The 16,860-nt window shown below is 45.9% G+C and overlaps 1 protein-coding gene across 2 annotated transcripts in view; it reads right to left on the minus strand.

Annotated features, from left to right (window-relative positions):
* The window catches only part of LRRC1 (leucine rich repeat containing 1), a 137,989-nt gene that overhangs the window by 36,261 nt on the left and 84,868 nt on the right, over positions 1–16,860 (minus strand). For both annotated transcript variants that reach the window (XM_055407241.2, XM_055407243.2), the window contains exons 3-4: positions 14,875–14,953; positions 10,695–10,784 (exon numbers count right to left, since the gene is read on the minus strand). In XM_055407241.2, the coding sequence (XP_055263216.1) occupies positions 10,695–10,784; positions 14,875–14,953 (169 nt within the window). The remainder of the gene's footprint in view (positions 1–10,694; positions 10,785–14,874; positions 14,954–16,860) is intronic.

The following is a 16,860-nucleotide window of genomic DNA, read 5'->3' on the forward strand; positions in this document are numbered from 1 at the left end:
TACACTATTAAACCATTAAAATATAAAATCTGTAAACATTTATGGTAATGCTTTTCAACTAGGATGAGGGAAGTGCTTACATATCCACGGTATTTCTGCTTTTTTAGTACCAGATTAGTATTTAATAAAATTCTGGTTACAAACTTCCTTATGGCGGTGTTGTTCTAGAAAATTTTCTAAAAATCTTTCATTTTATTTTTGGAGCAATAAATATTTACAGAAATTCCCAGGTCTAAAAAAAAAAAAAGAGTATTAAATACAGTAACAGTTTTCAAAAAGACTGATTCTTTTCAGGCGGCATGTACTAACAGGTTGCCATTCCCAAGGGCAGCAGACACAAAATCACACCCACACGCTCGACTTCAATCTGCCAGAGAAGCCAGGGCTTATCTGCTTGTTCTGCTTCTACTAGCAAATGGTCACAACCAACTCTTTATTGATGACAACCATTTAGTGACTGACCACTGGGTTTTCGGCACCATACCAATCAATTACACATATTTCTTCTTCTTAAAGAATGCTATTCTTTAAGGAGGAAATTTAATTAAATAGAGATGTCTATATATATTTAGGCTAACTCACCTTTTTTCTGATGGTACCAGTTTCTTTAACAGCCAAGGATATGGAATCTCATGAAGCCAGATACACAAAGTCAAACAGAGACGCTTGCTCACGATGCAGGCAGAGGCTTCCCAGATTCTCACAATTCTCCCTGAGTTCCCACCACACCCCCCTCCCCCCGACTCCGCAACACATGGACATTTTGGAGGCTCTGGCTCTGTATACCCGCTTATCACCAGGTGCCAGTAACCGAGATGAAATGATCTTAGCACACTGCTGGTGAGGCTACATTACAGAGGATTTCCTTTAAGAATAGTGTAGATTCAGTTCCGAGTTATGGCACTACCCCTCAGCAGCACCAGGCTTCTTCAAGTTTGCCTAATGTCTCTTCTTTTTTTATTATTATTTAGATACATGTCACATACTATAATATCCACTTTTACAATGTGTACTATTCAGTGGTTTTCAGTATATTCACAAGGTTGTACAAACATCACCACGACTTAATTCTAGAAAATTTCTATCATCCAAAAAGAAACTTCACACCCATCACAAGTCAATCCTTATCTTCACCCTGCTCCCACCATCCCACCCTATTCTTGCCCCAGTCACAGGCAACCGCTAACTTCTGTCTCTGTGAGCTTGCTTTTGCTGAACATCTCATATGAATGAAATGGTACGATGTGCAACCTTGCTGTCCGGCTTCCCTACTGAGCATGTTTCCTAGGTCCATCCACACTGGAGCATGTCTAACTGCCTCATTACCTTTTATGGCTGAGTAATACTCCAAGAACACTCCAGTGTTCTTGCCTGGAGAATCCCAGGGACGGGGGACCCTGGTGGGCTTCTGTTTATGGGGTCACACAGAGTCGGACACGACTGAAGTGACGCAGCAGCAGCAATACTCCATCACATTGGAATAGCATATTTTGTCTATTGGTTCCTCCACTGATGAAAATTTGAATTGTTTCTGCCTTTTGGCTATCATGATGCTTCTATGAACATCTCTACACCCATTTTTCATAGACATATGTTTTCAGTTCTCTCGGGTAAACATGACTAGCAAGGGAACCACTGGGTCATGTAGTAACCATGTTCAACTTTTTGAGGAAAGACCTACTCCCTTAAATGAGGGCTGCATCCTTTTTATTAAAGTACACTTGATTGATAATACTGTGTTAAGTTCAAGTATACAGCAAAGTGATTCGGTTTTATATAATATATATGACACCACCCTTACGGCAGAAAGCGAGGAGGAACTAAAAAGCCTCTTGATGAAAGTGAAAGAGGAGAGTGAAAAGGTTGGCTTGAAGCTCAACATTCAGAAAACAAAGATCATGGCATCTGGTCCCATCACTTCATGGGAAATAGATGGGGTAACAGTGGAAAAAGTGTCAGACTTCATTTTTTGGGCTCCAAAATCACTGCGGATGCTGATTGCAGCCATGAAATTAAAAGACGCTTACTCCTTGGAAGGAAAGTTATGACCAACCTAGATAGCATATTAAAAAGCAGAGACATTACTTTGACAGCAAAGGTCCGTCTAGTCAAGGCTATGGTTTTTCCAGTGGTCATGTATGGATGTGAGAGTTGGACTGTGAAGAAAGCTGATCCGAAGAATTGATGCTTTTGAACTGTGGTGCTGGAGAAGACTCTTGAGAGTCCCTTGGACTGCAAGGAGATCCAACCAGTACATTCTAAAGGAGATCGATCCTGGGTGTTCATTGGAAGGACTGATGCTAAAGCTGAAACTCTAATACTTTGGCCACCTCATGCGACGAGCTGACTCACTGGAAAAGACTCTGATGCTGGGAAGGATTGGGGGGGCAGGAGGAGAAGGGGACGGACGACAGAGAATGGCATCACCGACTTGATGGACATGAGTTTGAATGAACTCCGGGAGTTGGTGATGGACAGGGACGCCTGGCGTGCTGTGATTCATGGGGTTGCAAAGAGTCGGACATGACTGAGCGACTGAACTGAACTGTGTGTGTGTGTATATATATATATATATGCATGCATGCACGCTAAGTCACTTCAGTCATGTCCGACTCTTTGTGATGCCATGGACTGTAGCCTGCCAGGTTCCTCTGCCCATGGGGATTCTCCAGGCAAGAACACTGGAGTGGGTTGCCATGCCCTCCCTCAGGGATCGAACCCATGTCTCATATATCTTGCACTGGCAGGTGGGTTCTTTACCACTAGCTCCACCTGGGAAGTAGTGTGTATTTGATTTTTTAAAAATTATTCATTATGATTATCATGGCTGCATAGGCTCTTCATCACTGTGCAGGGGGCCTCTCTTGTTACAGAGCACAGGCCTAAAGTGTGTGGGCTTCAGTAGTTGTAACATGCAGGCTCAGCTGCCCCACTGCATATTTGATCTTGGTTCCCTGACCCGGGATCGAGCCCACGTCCCCTGCTTTGGAAGGCAAGTTCTTAACCCCTGGACCACCACAGAGTCCCAGTAGTGAGTATCTAATTCAGCCCAATCCCCTGATTTATCCCTCGCTGCCTTTTCCCTTTGGTAACCAAAAGTTTGTCTTCTCTGTCTGCAAGACTGTTTTTGTTTTATAAATAACTCCATTTGCACTATTTTTCAGATTCCACATGAAACTGGTGTATTTGTCTCTCTCTGTCTGACCTACTTTACTTAGTACGATAATCTCTAGGTCCACCCATGTTGCTACAAATAATTTCAAGAAAAATATTTCACCATCAACAAGCTCTTTTGAGAGGAAAGTTCATTTACACTTTGCACCAATGTTTCAAAACTTCTTAAATTCCTCTTTCCTGGCTTAACCAGTGGAATCTTAAAGGTGTTTCTAGTGATAGTAAAAAGTCACTGTCACTTGGGACTGTTTTCAAGGGCATATCTGAAAACTCAGTTTTACCGAGAGAGTTTTCATAAAGCCCATCCGAGACCTGGAATTCTCCTCTCAAAGGTCTGCGAAGGCCTCCCTCCTCCCCTGCCGCCCTTCCTGCCTCACTGGCACCTTCAGTGACAAAGCCCTTTACTTAACTTCACCCCAGCTCTTTCTAGGAGGGACTTAAAGAGGTCTTCATGAAGCACAACTAGGCCAAAAGTTTCATGAATCAGAGAATGAGGGCTGGGGAAGGCAGGAGATTCCTGTGCTCAGCGGGCATCCGGAAATGCAGCTTCCTACAGGACGAGACCAAGTTCAAACCCCACCAGTGAGACACACACGGGCAGATGACTTAGCTCACTTTACAGACAAAGCCAACACCGTGTGGGATGGCGCCCGGTACTCAACGAGTGGGAGCTGGAACGGGACAGGCGTGCCCATGCCCCACCCTGCCCCCCACCCCCTGCCCACCAGCAGCACCACTGCCCCGGGTTCCCGGTCCCTCCACAACATGGAAACCAGCACAGCTGCTCCTGCTGATCGTGGGAACCAGCTCTCAGCTTTCTGGCAACAAAAGCAGAAAGGGAAACGTGATAAATGTCAGAACTGTTATTAAAAGGAAGAAGCTTACGGTTCTCCCAGTGAGGCAATTTTTCCCCTAAAAATACGTATATTTTTAAATCTCCCTGTAATGACTCCTTACCTGGGGGAAAGCAAGCAACATTATTTGGTAACAAGTATTCTTCAGTAGGCGGAGGGCATGGGAACCCACTCCAGTGTTCCTGCCTGGAGAATCCCATGGACAGATGAGCCTGGAGGGCTACGGTCCGTGAGGTCGCAAAGGGTCAGACACGACTGAGACACACACACACACACATTCTTCAGGAGAAGGTTTCAGAGCAACAGAAGCAGGTTCTTTTCACAGCTGCTTCTTCAGTCAGCTTTTTACAGGACGGTACAGTGTTCAGCCCAGAAGGTGACTCTGCAGGGACAGGCTGACGCGGTCCCAGCACGAAGCTTCTAGAGCCCACCTGGACCACCTACGATGTTCATTTGGAGGTCAGCAGCATGGAGGCGGGAACACCGTGCGCCTCATCCATGAATTCGCCCAGCGCATCAGAGCCACAGCAGGGTTGGTCCGGACACAAAGAGGGGCTCAGACCCAGAGCTCCACGGCCCCACGAGACAAGGTGGGCCCAGTGCACACGCTAACCACACAGACACACACTCACACTGCACGGCCTTCCGTGTGTAGACAAAGCACTCTAGTGCTGAGCGTGTGGGCGATCCAGGGCTCAGGGAATCTGTGAGCCTGGGGTCTGTTTCATCTCTCCCAGTCACTAGAGAAGGTTTCAGAAAAGAGCTACAACTTCAATCATTAAGTGGGGGGAAACCTCAGCTAGTCTGGATAGTGAGCAGACAGGTAAAAATTTTAAATTCACTTTCGTGAGAGGCTTTGAAGTGATCTACAGCCTAGTGAAACTCCCGATGCTACAGTGAGCAAGCACAGCCAGGCGTCTGGAACAGGCCACCGCACCACGTGAAACACACATGCGGCAGGCTTTTAGGTGCAAACATTATATGCAACACAGATACAAAAAGTTCAGAAGCTAACAGCAGAACTGTGCTGGTACAAGCAGGGGCTAGCAGGGACCACCAACCAAAGCCCAGGTCCATACTCTCCACGAGACCCAGGAAAGACTTCTGAAAACCCCTTGGTCACCGAATAAGGTGGAGTTTGAGAACCACTGGTCTCTGGCTTCAGTGACTCCCAACTATTCTGTTCTAGAGGGTGGTCCCCACACACTTAAGAGTAAATCCTCACACTTGTATTTACTGTAAAACAGATATATAGATACACTATGTACCAATATATTGCATAATTATAAAATATATAAAAAGAAAAAATTCAGTAGAAAATAAAAACAAAAATATTCTTAAACATTTTATTAGAGATACAAAGTCCTTTGGGCTCTCATTAGTGAGTGAAAGCAGTGAGACTGAAAATACCATATTATGTAGCAAATACTGTTTTACATTTAGGAACAAAACTGACCCTAAATGATTCACTTTGATACTTGTTTAATGGTGTAACAAGTGAAAAAGACAAGTCACACTGATCCAGGGACTTTGCTGGCAGTCCAGTGGTTAGGACTCGGCGCTTCCACTGCAGCGGGGCTCGGATTTGATCCTTGGTCGGGGAACTAAGATTCCACATGCCTCAGCCCGGCCGAAATATTTTTAAGTTACACTGATCCAAGAACTGTGTCATCAGCTGCACTTACTAAATCAGTTCAGTTCAGTAGCTCATTCGTGTCCGACTCTTTGCGACCCCATGAATCACAGCACGCCAGGCCTCCCTGTCCATCACCAACTCCCTTAAGTCATCGATTAGTAATTTTTAAAAATTTGTTCTGATTATGGAAAGGTCTTTGCTGAAATTCAGATGATAAATTCCCATCATCCCCAACATCAAATACTTGTTCATGAAGACTAGTCAGAAAGTATATTTTTAACAAAGAGGTTTTTAAACACGCATGGAAAGTCAGTTTCCTGCTCCTAGTTAAATACCACCTTTCCTTTGAAGGGCCAAGTAATTCTGGACGGGCCATCCCAGCAAAGGGTCAGCAAACGTGGGGCGCTTTTACTCTAGCGACAGCAGAATGCACACTGGTGCGTGGAGTAGCTGGTGTGCCTCTTGGTGGGGCGCTTTTACTCTAGCGACAGCAGAGTGCACACTGGTGCGTGGAGTAGCTGGTGTGCCTCTTGGTATACCTCTTGGTGGGGCGCTTTTACTCTAGCGACAGCAGAACGCACACTGGTGCGTGGAGTAGCTGGCGTGGAGTAGCTGGCGTGGAGTGGCTGGCGTGGAGTGGCTGGTGTGTGGAGTAGCTGGTGTGTGGAGTGGCTGGCGTGGAGTGGCTGGTGTGTGGAGTGGCTGGCGTGGAGTGGCTGGTATGGAGTAGCTGGTGTGGAGTAGCTGGTGTGTGGAGTAGCTGGTGTGGAGTAGCTGGCGTGGAGTAGCTGGTGTGCCTCTTGGTGGCTTACAACATTTTCCGATCATTCCTCACCTCGTCACAAAGTAGTGCAAAGACTCTACTGCTGAGAGACGTGCTTCACCACAGTAGGCACACAATGGTTACCTGGCTCAGAGCCACGCCCTGCAGGACATGAACCACCAGCACAACACTGGCTGCGGCTCATCACCAACAGCTGATGCTGCAGACTCGAAAGAATCCAAACAGCGCACTCAGCAATTCCCACAGCAGCAGCTCAAGCTCCTGTGCACTGGGGGGAACTCACGGGAGCCCCGCAGAAAGTCCTCTATGAGAAAGACATGCAGCAAAACGCTACCAGGTGAACCAGCAGCCCGGCTTCCACACTGGACAGCTCTGAGCGTCTGTCGATGGCAGCGCATCTTTGCAGAGCAGTGACAAACGGTGAGGATGGAGGAGCAGAGGCCACAGTGATCTGAGAAGCCGGCCTGGTGCCCATCAGGGGCCCCCCCCACTCCCATGGCACAGATCTGGGGATGTTTCAGAATGCAATATTCAGTCTTGCAATGTATATGACTAGCTTTTTAAACAGCGACTAGGTTGTAAGCAGAAAAATTTTTACCAAGCTGTTTGGACCTGACTCCTTAACAAGTGGACTGTTAGGTGTCATAAGGGGAACCAGCAGACAGTCGCTGAGGCTCTCAGGGCCGTGGGAGGCACTGTCCCACGGTGATGGGGGGAGAGTTGGGGAAAGCAGGCCTGGGACCAGAAGAGCCGGACTCCAGCTCCAGCTCTGCCCTCAACTCCCAAACGCCTCATGGCAAATCACACAGGAGGGAACAGGGTGCCCCCAGTTCTAAGGTCCTGCAAGGGTGCTTGTCCTAAAGGCTGGGCTCTCTCCCCCAGGTGGGACATGCCCACCCGGCCCTGGAGAAATCCACAGCTTTCTCAGTTAAGGCCACCTGTCCAGGCCAGGTGGCGAAAGGAGAAACCAGGTTCCCACTGTCCACAGAGACTCAAAGGACTGACACTGAGGTGTCCGCCTCATCTGACCGAACTGGCAGGGTAACTCACGCCCAGCCCTCCACTTCAGCATCCACAGGGACAGCGGGGAGCATCCATCAGGCAAGTGGCCATTCGACGTCCTTTTCGTGCTTTCTGCAGCACTGGCTATTTGTGCCCTGTTTACAATACCACCCTGTCACTAAGAAGTTTTCTGGTTACTAAATATTTGGTTAAATGCTCCAAAGCAACCAGGTGGGCATCATTGGGGAAACTGCAGAGTCCCTCCCAATGAGGAAGCGCTAAGTAGCTTCAGTCATGTCTGTCTCTTTGAGACACTATGGACTGCAGCCCGCCAGGCTCCTCTGTCCATGGGATTCTCCAGGCAAGAACACTGGAGTGGGTTGCCTGGCCCTCCTCCAGGGGATCTTCCCAACCCAGGGATCAAACCCAGGTCTCCTATGTCTCCTGAGCTGGCAGGTGGGTTCTTTACCACTGGCACCACCTGGCAAGCCCCCCAGTGAGGAAAGTTGGTAACAAATGATGATTTAAGGTAGAGAATGCTGCTGCTGCTGTTAAGTCACATCAGTCGGTAGAGATTACATATGCCAACAGGAGGTGTCCTGGACAGTCAGCGTCTCAGCTGCATCAGGTGCCTTTCCAGCACGGTCCAGGACACTAGAGGGGCCCAGTCTTCCCCAGGGAGGGGCCTGCCCTCCCTTTCTTTCTGCTTAGTGAAAACGGACACACAAGCCCTAAGTCCAACAGGCAGAAACAACAGAGTCTCTGGCTAAGGTAACAAACACCACCACGAATGTGAAACTCCCATTTCCCATCAGTATCACCGTCTGAGCTAACAACAATCAGTTGATTCACTTGTCTGCCCAGTATTCTTACTTTCTGGGTGATCAATCACCACAGGGTTCAGGCTCAAAGTGGTATTAAGATTCTGGAAACAGTATATGAGAGGCTATAATATTAAGCTGATCAGGTCTAAACTCAAAACAAAAAACTGCCCTCATTGGTGACAGAAACTGCAGATACACAAGAAATCCTTAACAATGACAAAAACAAGCACAGGTATGAACAGAAAAGGTGGCATAAAAAATACTGTATGTAAATTATCCTAAAAGGATTATTAAGTAGCATTTTCCATGAAAACAGTGCAGTGAGGTATGTGAGCAACACTCTGGTTATAAATAAGAACATGCTTTCTCTCAAAGCGTGAAACCTGTTTAAAAAGACACAAACGAGGGAATGGACAGAGCAGCCAGCTGGCCAGTGGGAGCCGGTGGAGAGTGGAGGAGGGGCTCAGAAAATTAGATTCCAGAGACCCTGAGGGCAGGGGCAGGCAAGGTCAATATTTACGTGGCTAGTGTATTAATTAGAAATACATGAAACCTGACACAGCAGGAGTGCAAGGCATGATTATTGACTGAAAGTCACTCAGTCGTGTCCGACTCTTTGTGACTCCATGGGCTATACAGTCCATGGAATTCTCCAGGCCAGAACACTGGAGTGAGCAGCCGTTCCCTTCTCCAGGGGATCTTCCCGACCCAGGGATCGAACCAGGGTCTCCTGCATTGCAGGCAGATTCTTTATCAACTGAGCTATCAGGGAAGTCCATCTTCAGTTCAGTTCAGTTCAGTCGTTCAGTCGTGTCCGACTCTCTGCGACCCCATGAATCACAGCACGCCAGGCCTCCCTGTCCATCACCGACTCCCGGAGTTCACTCAGACTAAATCCAATGGTTGCTGGAACACTTTTCAAATATGCATATTAACAAAAATACAACAACAAAATGTTTCCACAAAAACATCATAATGACTGCTTTCTCTACCACAAAACACTGCTATTTCCTCCACAAAGGGTACCGTGAACTCGGGGTGCTGGGACCTTCCTGTGTCTATCCTGTACCAGAGCTAAAAGGGTGGAGTTCTTAATCAACACATATGCTGGCTCAGGGTCCAAACATCTGCATGAACCGCAGAGAAACACGGGCCTGCAGGCAGAAACGGGGCAGCCAGCCGTCTCCCGCTCGTAAGGAGGGGCACAGTGGACTGCAGACACCTGGGAAGAAGAACCTTTGCAGAAGAGACACAGATACACTGCAGTTCTCAAAAAGCAAGCTTCTGCTTTATCTCAGAACTTAAGCAGGACAGGCAAGCATGAGAGAAATCCTTTACGACAGCAGGACACGCTGGGCCACCAGTGCTGGCCGGCCAGAGTGGGCTTTCAAGCGGTCAAGCGTGAGCCACCGGCCTGCTTCAAGCCACCATCCGTCCTGAAGGGATGGAGAAGACCAGCTAAGATAATTCCATCCATCAGTTCATCCGTGGGAATGTGCAAGAGAACAAATTCACCAGCATACAGATCCTTCAAAGAATCCTACACTTCTTGCCATGGCCATGCTCCCCGACCTCCGCAGATAGCATGAGGACCGTGCCGGGCCAGTCCCCTGCCCGGCCTGCTCCATCCCCTCCTGACACAGCCTCCCCATGGCTCGCTGCTCCCCATTCCAAGCCAGCTCTCCAGACCCACCACCCTCACTCCCTGTCCCCAGACCCACGGTGCACAACCTCTGTCAGACAGAGCTGCTGTATGAGGCACAGGCCATACGTTTTCAATGGAATCACTAGGAGCAGTCATTCCTAACAGTATTTAATAACCACCTGTATGACACAAGCTGCTGCTGCTGCTAAATCACTTCAGTCGTGTCCGACTCTGTGTGACCCCATAGACGGAAGCCCACCAGGCTCCCCCGTCCCTGGGATTCTCCAGGCAAGAACACTGGAGTGGGTTGCCATTTCCTTCTCCAATGTGTGAAAGTGAAAGTGAAAGTGAAGTCGCTCAGTCGTGTCCGACCCTTAGCGACCCCACGGACTGCAGCCCACCAGGCTCCTCCATCCATGGGATTTTCTAGGCAAGAGTACTGGAGTGGCTTGCCATTGCCTTCTCCGTGACAATGCTACTTCGCATCAGTTAACTACCCTAGAATCCATCTGTTTGTAGAGAAACACTCCACACAAATTAGGTTCTTCACTAGTAACAAGCAGCAGCACCCTTTTTAATTATTAAAATTCAGGGGCAACTGGATGCAAAACACACAGAAGCTGGTTGTGATCTTTCCTAAGGGGGAAACTGAAGACTGGGTAAAGAGCTTTCTGAGTAGATGTAAAACAAGAGCCCAAAAAGGGAAGGAGGTGGAGTTGATATAAATGCCCATTCACCCTGATATAAGCAAACGTCACATAAAAACTTAACTTACTTGCCAATATTTTCAGGCAGAGACTGTAGTGAGATGTCATTTACAGAAAGACATGTCAAATTCTGTAACTCAGGAAAGCTTTCTGGCAATCTAAAAAAAAACAACAAAAAATGTTATAATTGATAAAGAGAGTTGCATATATGGTGAATAGTGAACATAATTATAATGATTTCTTCTATTTGCTGATTGAAATAACCTCTTAAAATTACATTATATGTGGCACGTTTGTCTTGTCTTTCTAACTATAAGGAAAAATAATAAGGACTTGGTCTCCCTAGCAGCACAGGGACATGATAAATACTTGTTGATAGAGTGATTCAGAACTAAAGATGGAAGACATACAAATTATAAGAATAAAGGAGAAAAAGCGTTGTGAGCCTACGGAGCACTCTATGAAAGAAAATGATAAATACTTCCTGCAGTTGAAAGTGCCTAAGAGTGAAAACACTTTATCGATTAACAGAAAACAGAGAGAAATTTTAGCCCACAAGATTATCATAAAACATAAGACAGCTGCTTGATTTTTTTTTTCCCCTGTAGCTTATAATACCCAGAGCAAACCTACAGATTACTTAGAATTTGATCAGCTGACAGCCAGTTGCTACTTTCTTGATATTTTTCTTTTGATTTGATCTAAGATGCCAATCATGTGAGATGATTATATGTTTCACAACGTTCTACACAAAAAAGAAATTCTGTATACTTCTCTTAGACTCACTCTACTGAACCGAGAAGATTCAAAATAAAATTATTTAAATACTTACAAAAAATTTATTTTCAATATTTCTATGGTTACCATATTTGGGGCTTAAAAAACACCAACTGAAGGCAAAAAGGTCTCATTGCATCTAAAATGCTAAAGGTCCTTATACATAAATCTGCTAAGATGGAGAAGAGATCACATAACTCATTTTTTTGCAGGGGGTAGTAAGGGCTTCTTGCCTTAGTGATAGCCTCCAGATTAGAGTTTTTCATTTCTTTCCTCTTTCTAGGTTCCTTTTTTAAAAAAAAATCCTATGCTGTATGACGTTTAATATAGAGAATTCTATGACAGTACTAATGAGGGCTTTCATAATCGATGAAATACATTCTCAGGAATGGTTTTTTACAAAGTTGCAAACTCTTCCACTGTGGAAAATCCTGAAAGAGATGGGAATACCAGACCACCTGACCTGCCTCCTGAGAAATCTGTGTGCAGGTCAAGAAGCAACAGTCAGAAACCGGATGTGGAAAAACAGACTGGTTCCAAATAGGAAAAGGAGTACGTCAAGGCTGTGTATTGTCACCCTGCTTATTTAACTGACAGGCAGAGTACATCATGAGAAATGCTGGGCTGGAAGAAGCACAAGCTGGAATCAAGACTGCCGGGAGAAATATCAATAACTTCAGACATGCAGATGACACCACCCTTATGGCAGAAAGTGAAGAAGAACTAAAGAGCCTCTTGATGAAAGTGAAAGAGAAGAATGAAAAAGCTGGTTTAAAACTCAACATTCAAATAACGAACATCATGGCATCCGGTCCCATCACTTCATGGGAAATAGATGGGGAAACAATGGAAACAGTGTCAGACTTTATTTTCTTGGGCTCCAAAATCACTGCAGATGGTGACTGCAGCCATGAAATTAAAAGATGCCTGCTTCTTGGAAGGAAAGCTCTGACAAACCTAGATGGTATATGAAAAAGCAGAGACGTGACTTTGCCAACAAAGGTTCATTTAGTCAAAGCTATAGTTTTTCCAGTAGTCATGTATGGATGGGAGAGTTGGACCATAAGGAAAGCTGAAAGCTGAAGAATTGATGCTTTTGAACTGTGGTGCTGGAGAAGACTCTTGAGAGTCCCTTGGACAGCAAGGAGATCCAACCAGTCCATTCTAAAGGAGATCAGTCCTGGGTGTTCATTGGAAGGACTGATGCTGAAGCTGAAACTCCAATACTTTGGCCACCTCATGCGAAAAAGCAACTCATTAGAAAAGACCTTCATGCTGGGAAAGATTAAAGGCAGGAGGAGAAGGGGATGACAGAGGATGAGATTGTTGGATGGCATCACCGACTCGATGGACATGAGTTTGAGCAAGCTCTGGGAGTTGGTGATGGACAGGGAAGCCTGGCATGCTGCAGTCCATGGGGTCGCAAAGAGTCAGACACGACTGAGTGACTGAGTAACAACAATAGCCTCTTCCATGGTGTAATAGAGCTAAGTTATTTTTTTTATCTATACTTCAAAAGATGCAACTTTTCTGTTCTGAATTTTTGCCATAAATTATATACATATAAAAAAATAATTTTAAAACTAGCTAAAACCAGCCTCCTTGTAAAGAAGATAATAAGAAGGAGAAAGGCAAGGGTTTGGGTTGGAATCTCAAGATCCAAAAAGATTTAGAAGAACCCAGTGTCTTCCCTGTTCTTTCCAACTCTACCACCTTCAGAACTAATTCTGTAAAAGAAAAATGTATCAATAAATATGTACTCAATGATTTTTTAAGTGTCAGGCTTGAGAAAATAGCCTTGAACCTTTAAACAGATATGATCCTTGCAAAAAAAAATAAATAAATAAAACTAGCTAAAATGATCTTAAATGTAAGGAAAATATATTTTTAAGTGGCTTGTTTGCTTTTTTACTGGCTGTTAACATTAAGAGCCAAGTTAGTGACATGATGCGCTAGGCTGAGGAAGGCCAGACTTATGGTGGGGAGAGAGGAAAGCTAATCTGCGCTGTCACTCGGTGGCTATGTGATCCCAAATGGTCGTTCCATCTCTTGGAGCCTCAGCTGCTTCAGTAATAAAATCCATAGGCCATGCTGAATAATTTTTAAGGTCCCTTCAACTCACAGATTCTTAACTCATAATTCTTGAAAGAACACACCTGCCAAATTAAAATGGCTTTCCTTCAAGAAACCTGCAAAATAGGAGGCCAGGGTGAAAACTTGAGCAAGGCCTCATATGATGCCATGTGTTCTCATCCAGAGTTTTGAAATGATGGTAAAGTCACATGTCGGCAGACATGAGGGGTAAAAAACATAAGAAACAGAAAAGGGGATTAAGCAACTGAAGAGTTGACAAAAAACTTCAGGGCAGTATAGTGATTATTTCCCAGCTGCCTAACCCAGAAGCTGCCTTGAGCACAAGCAGCTCAGTTGGTTTCACAAACACTAATTGAGGGTTCACTCCTTTCTAGAAAGAACAACAGGGCATCAGATATAACCTAAGTGACAGAGGAACACAGTCCAGCCCCGGAGCCCGAGTCGGAGTGATCACTCACATGCAGATTTCCAGCGTTATGAGAAAAGTACACAGAGAGCATTACCGAGCCTAGAGGAGGGGCCGTGGGAGTCACTGGGAAAGGGTCCTGCAGAAATGTGATGTGTGGGCTGCATCCAAAAGGCGAGTGAAGGGACTGGCACAGTCAAAACAGAGGGGGAGGGAAATCGAGGACCCAGAGTCCTTTATTATAGGGACACCAGGCCAGAGAAGGCAACTGAGGGACGTGAAGGCTGGGAGGCAGGCCGAGGTCAGACAGAGGGTGGAGGAGACTCACAGCACGGCAGGGGCTCCCACCTGACCTCACAGGGGTGGGAGCTCCGTAAACGTTTGAGGGAGAGGGACAACCACACTGACAAGGATGGTCAGGAAAGAGGCTGAGACGCGACGACAGTGGTGAATCAGAAAGCCATCGGGCTGGAGCTTACTAGGATACTACTTTCCATAAAATAATCATTATTAGTAACATAAAACTGAAATTCAAAGGAGAAAAAACAGAGTTTTTAAGACATATTTACTTCTTAAAAATAAGCAGGTATAGGAAAAATAAAGTGAAATAGGGCATTCCCCATATCCAAGAAGACCCAAGCAATTTTGAGATAGATGACTCCCAAGCTTTAACTTAATCCCAATTTTTCCAGACACTTTAAAAACAAACAAAAGGAATGGAAAGGAAAAGTATCTTTCTTTCTTCTGAGGTTGCTTAGAGTCTGGAGACATCTTAGAAATGGGCCCACATGGCCCAGAGACACCCCTGGGACAGACTCCAGAGAGCTGTCCCCGCACTGCTGTGTGGGCAGCAGTTCAGTCACCCTGGCATCACAGGTGCCTGGAATCCACCGGTCAGTGGGCTCACAACTGAGCCAGGAGGGAAAAGCCGCGTTTAGTACCACGGTCAGAAAAGCAAGCAGAAAGGTTACCTAGTCAATGGGTTTCCGCTGAAGTCAGCGATCTGTAGTGCTTTACAGAATGAGATGCTCTCTGGAATTTCAGGAATATCTGCAGAAGGAAAGAAAATGTCTATCACTGACCACCGTTGTTAGCTGTTTCTATCATCCTCAACATGGACCAGGAGGTATCTGCACACTCCCACCTCTGCTCAAATGTGGCATGGATTTCCAAAGTACTTTTTCTACATTTATATTTGCTTTCCTGATACAAGATATGTTCTGAACAGAAGCATGTTCAAGCAAAACATTAAAAACAATCCCCTCCACCAAGTCCCATCACCTCATCAAAAGGCACTGTTGTCATTCCCATGAGGCTTTCCTCCCCCCATGTGTTCATATGGTATCATCAGTACAAAGTATTCTAAAGTGCGCATTTTTTACACTTGTGAATTTTTAATTGAAGGACAATTGTTTTACAGTATTGTGTTGGTTTCTGCCATACATCAACATGACTCGGCCACAGTACACACACGTCCCTTCCACATCAATATGACTCGGCCATAGTACACACATGTCCCCTCCACATCAATATGACTCGGCCACAGTACACACATGTCCCCTCCACTTCAACATGACTCAGCCACAGTACACACATGTGCCCTCCACATCAACATGACTCGGCCACAGTACACACATGTGGACTCCACATCAACATGACTCGGCCACAGTACACACATGTCCCCTCCACTTCAACATGACTCAGCCACAGTACACACGTGTGCCCTCCACATCAACATGACTCAGCCACAGTACACACATGTGCCCTCCACTTCAACATGACTCAGCCACAGTACACACATGTGCCCTCCACATCAACATGACTCAGCCACAGTACACACATGTGCCCTCCACTTCAACATGACTCGGCCACAGTACACACATGTGCCCTCCACATCAACATGACTCGGCCACAGTACACACACGTCCCCTCCCTCCTGAGGCTCCCCCCACCTCCCACCCCATCCCACCGTCTAGGCTGTCACAGAGCAGCAGCCTGAGCTCCCTGAGTTACACTGCAAAGTTCCGCTGGCGGTCTCTTTCACACGTAATAATGCAATGATCCCAAGCTACTCTCTCCGTTCAGCCCACCCTCTGCTGCCCCTTCTGTGTCCACAGTCCAGCTCTCTCTCTGTGTCCCCGTTGCTGCCTTGCAAATGGGCTCGTCGGTGACCTCTCTCTAGACTCCATATATATGAACTGACACGCAACATTTGTTTCTCTAGGTTCTAGGTTCATCTGCTTCATTAGAACCGACTCAAATGCCCAACAATCCCACTCCTGGGCACACACCCTGAGAAACGTGACTGAAAACGACACGTGTGTCTCAGCGTTCACTGCAGCACTATTTTCCACAGCTAGGACATGGAAGCAACCTGCACCTGCACCGACAGATGAACACATAAAGCAGCTGCGGTCCATATACACAACGGAACATTACTCAGCCACAAAGGATGCATTTCCAAATTACAGATTTTCTTCTGATTCTGAGCATAATCTGGAAAATACAGAAAAGTCTAGGGGGGGAGTACCACCAGCGTTCCCATCACACAGTGATGACATTTTGTTCCAATGTAGTTTTCATTTGTCACACACAGACACACAGTGACTTGGTTCATGCTTCACTTTACGTTATTTTACAAACTTTCCCCCATCATTATTTTCCCAAATAGTTCTCCATTCTTAGTGGCAGAAAAGTCCACGGCCTATCTCTTCATACTCCATGTAACCAATCCCCAATTGTTGGACATTTAGGTTGTTTCCAAGTTCCTAAGGTGATAATTATATTTATGCTCATTCCTGTTATTTCCTTAGGCTAAGTTCCCACAGGGTAAGCACTGTGCCAAAGGCACTAACAGCACTTGACAAACACTGTTAAACTGCTTACAAGGTACACCCTTATGCTTCCGCTACCGATTCAACATCTTCAGTTCTTTTCTCTCTCTTACATTTTAAAAA

Source organism: Moschus berezovskii, chromosome 23, assembly GCF_049115385.1.
Source record: "Moschus berezovskii isolate FMDL1 chromosome 23, NW_MosBer_1.0, whole genome shotgun sequence".
Lineage (NCBI taxonomy): Eukaryota > Metazoa > Chordata > Mammalia > Artiodactyla > Moschidae > Moschus > Moschus berezovskii.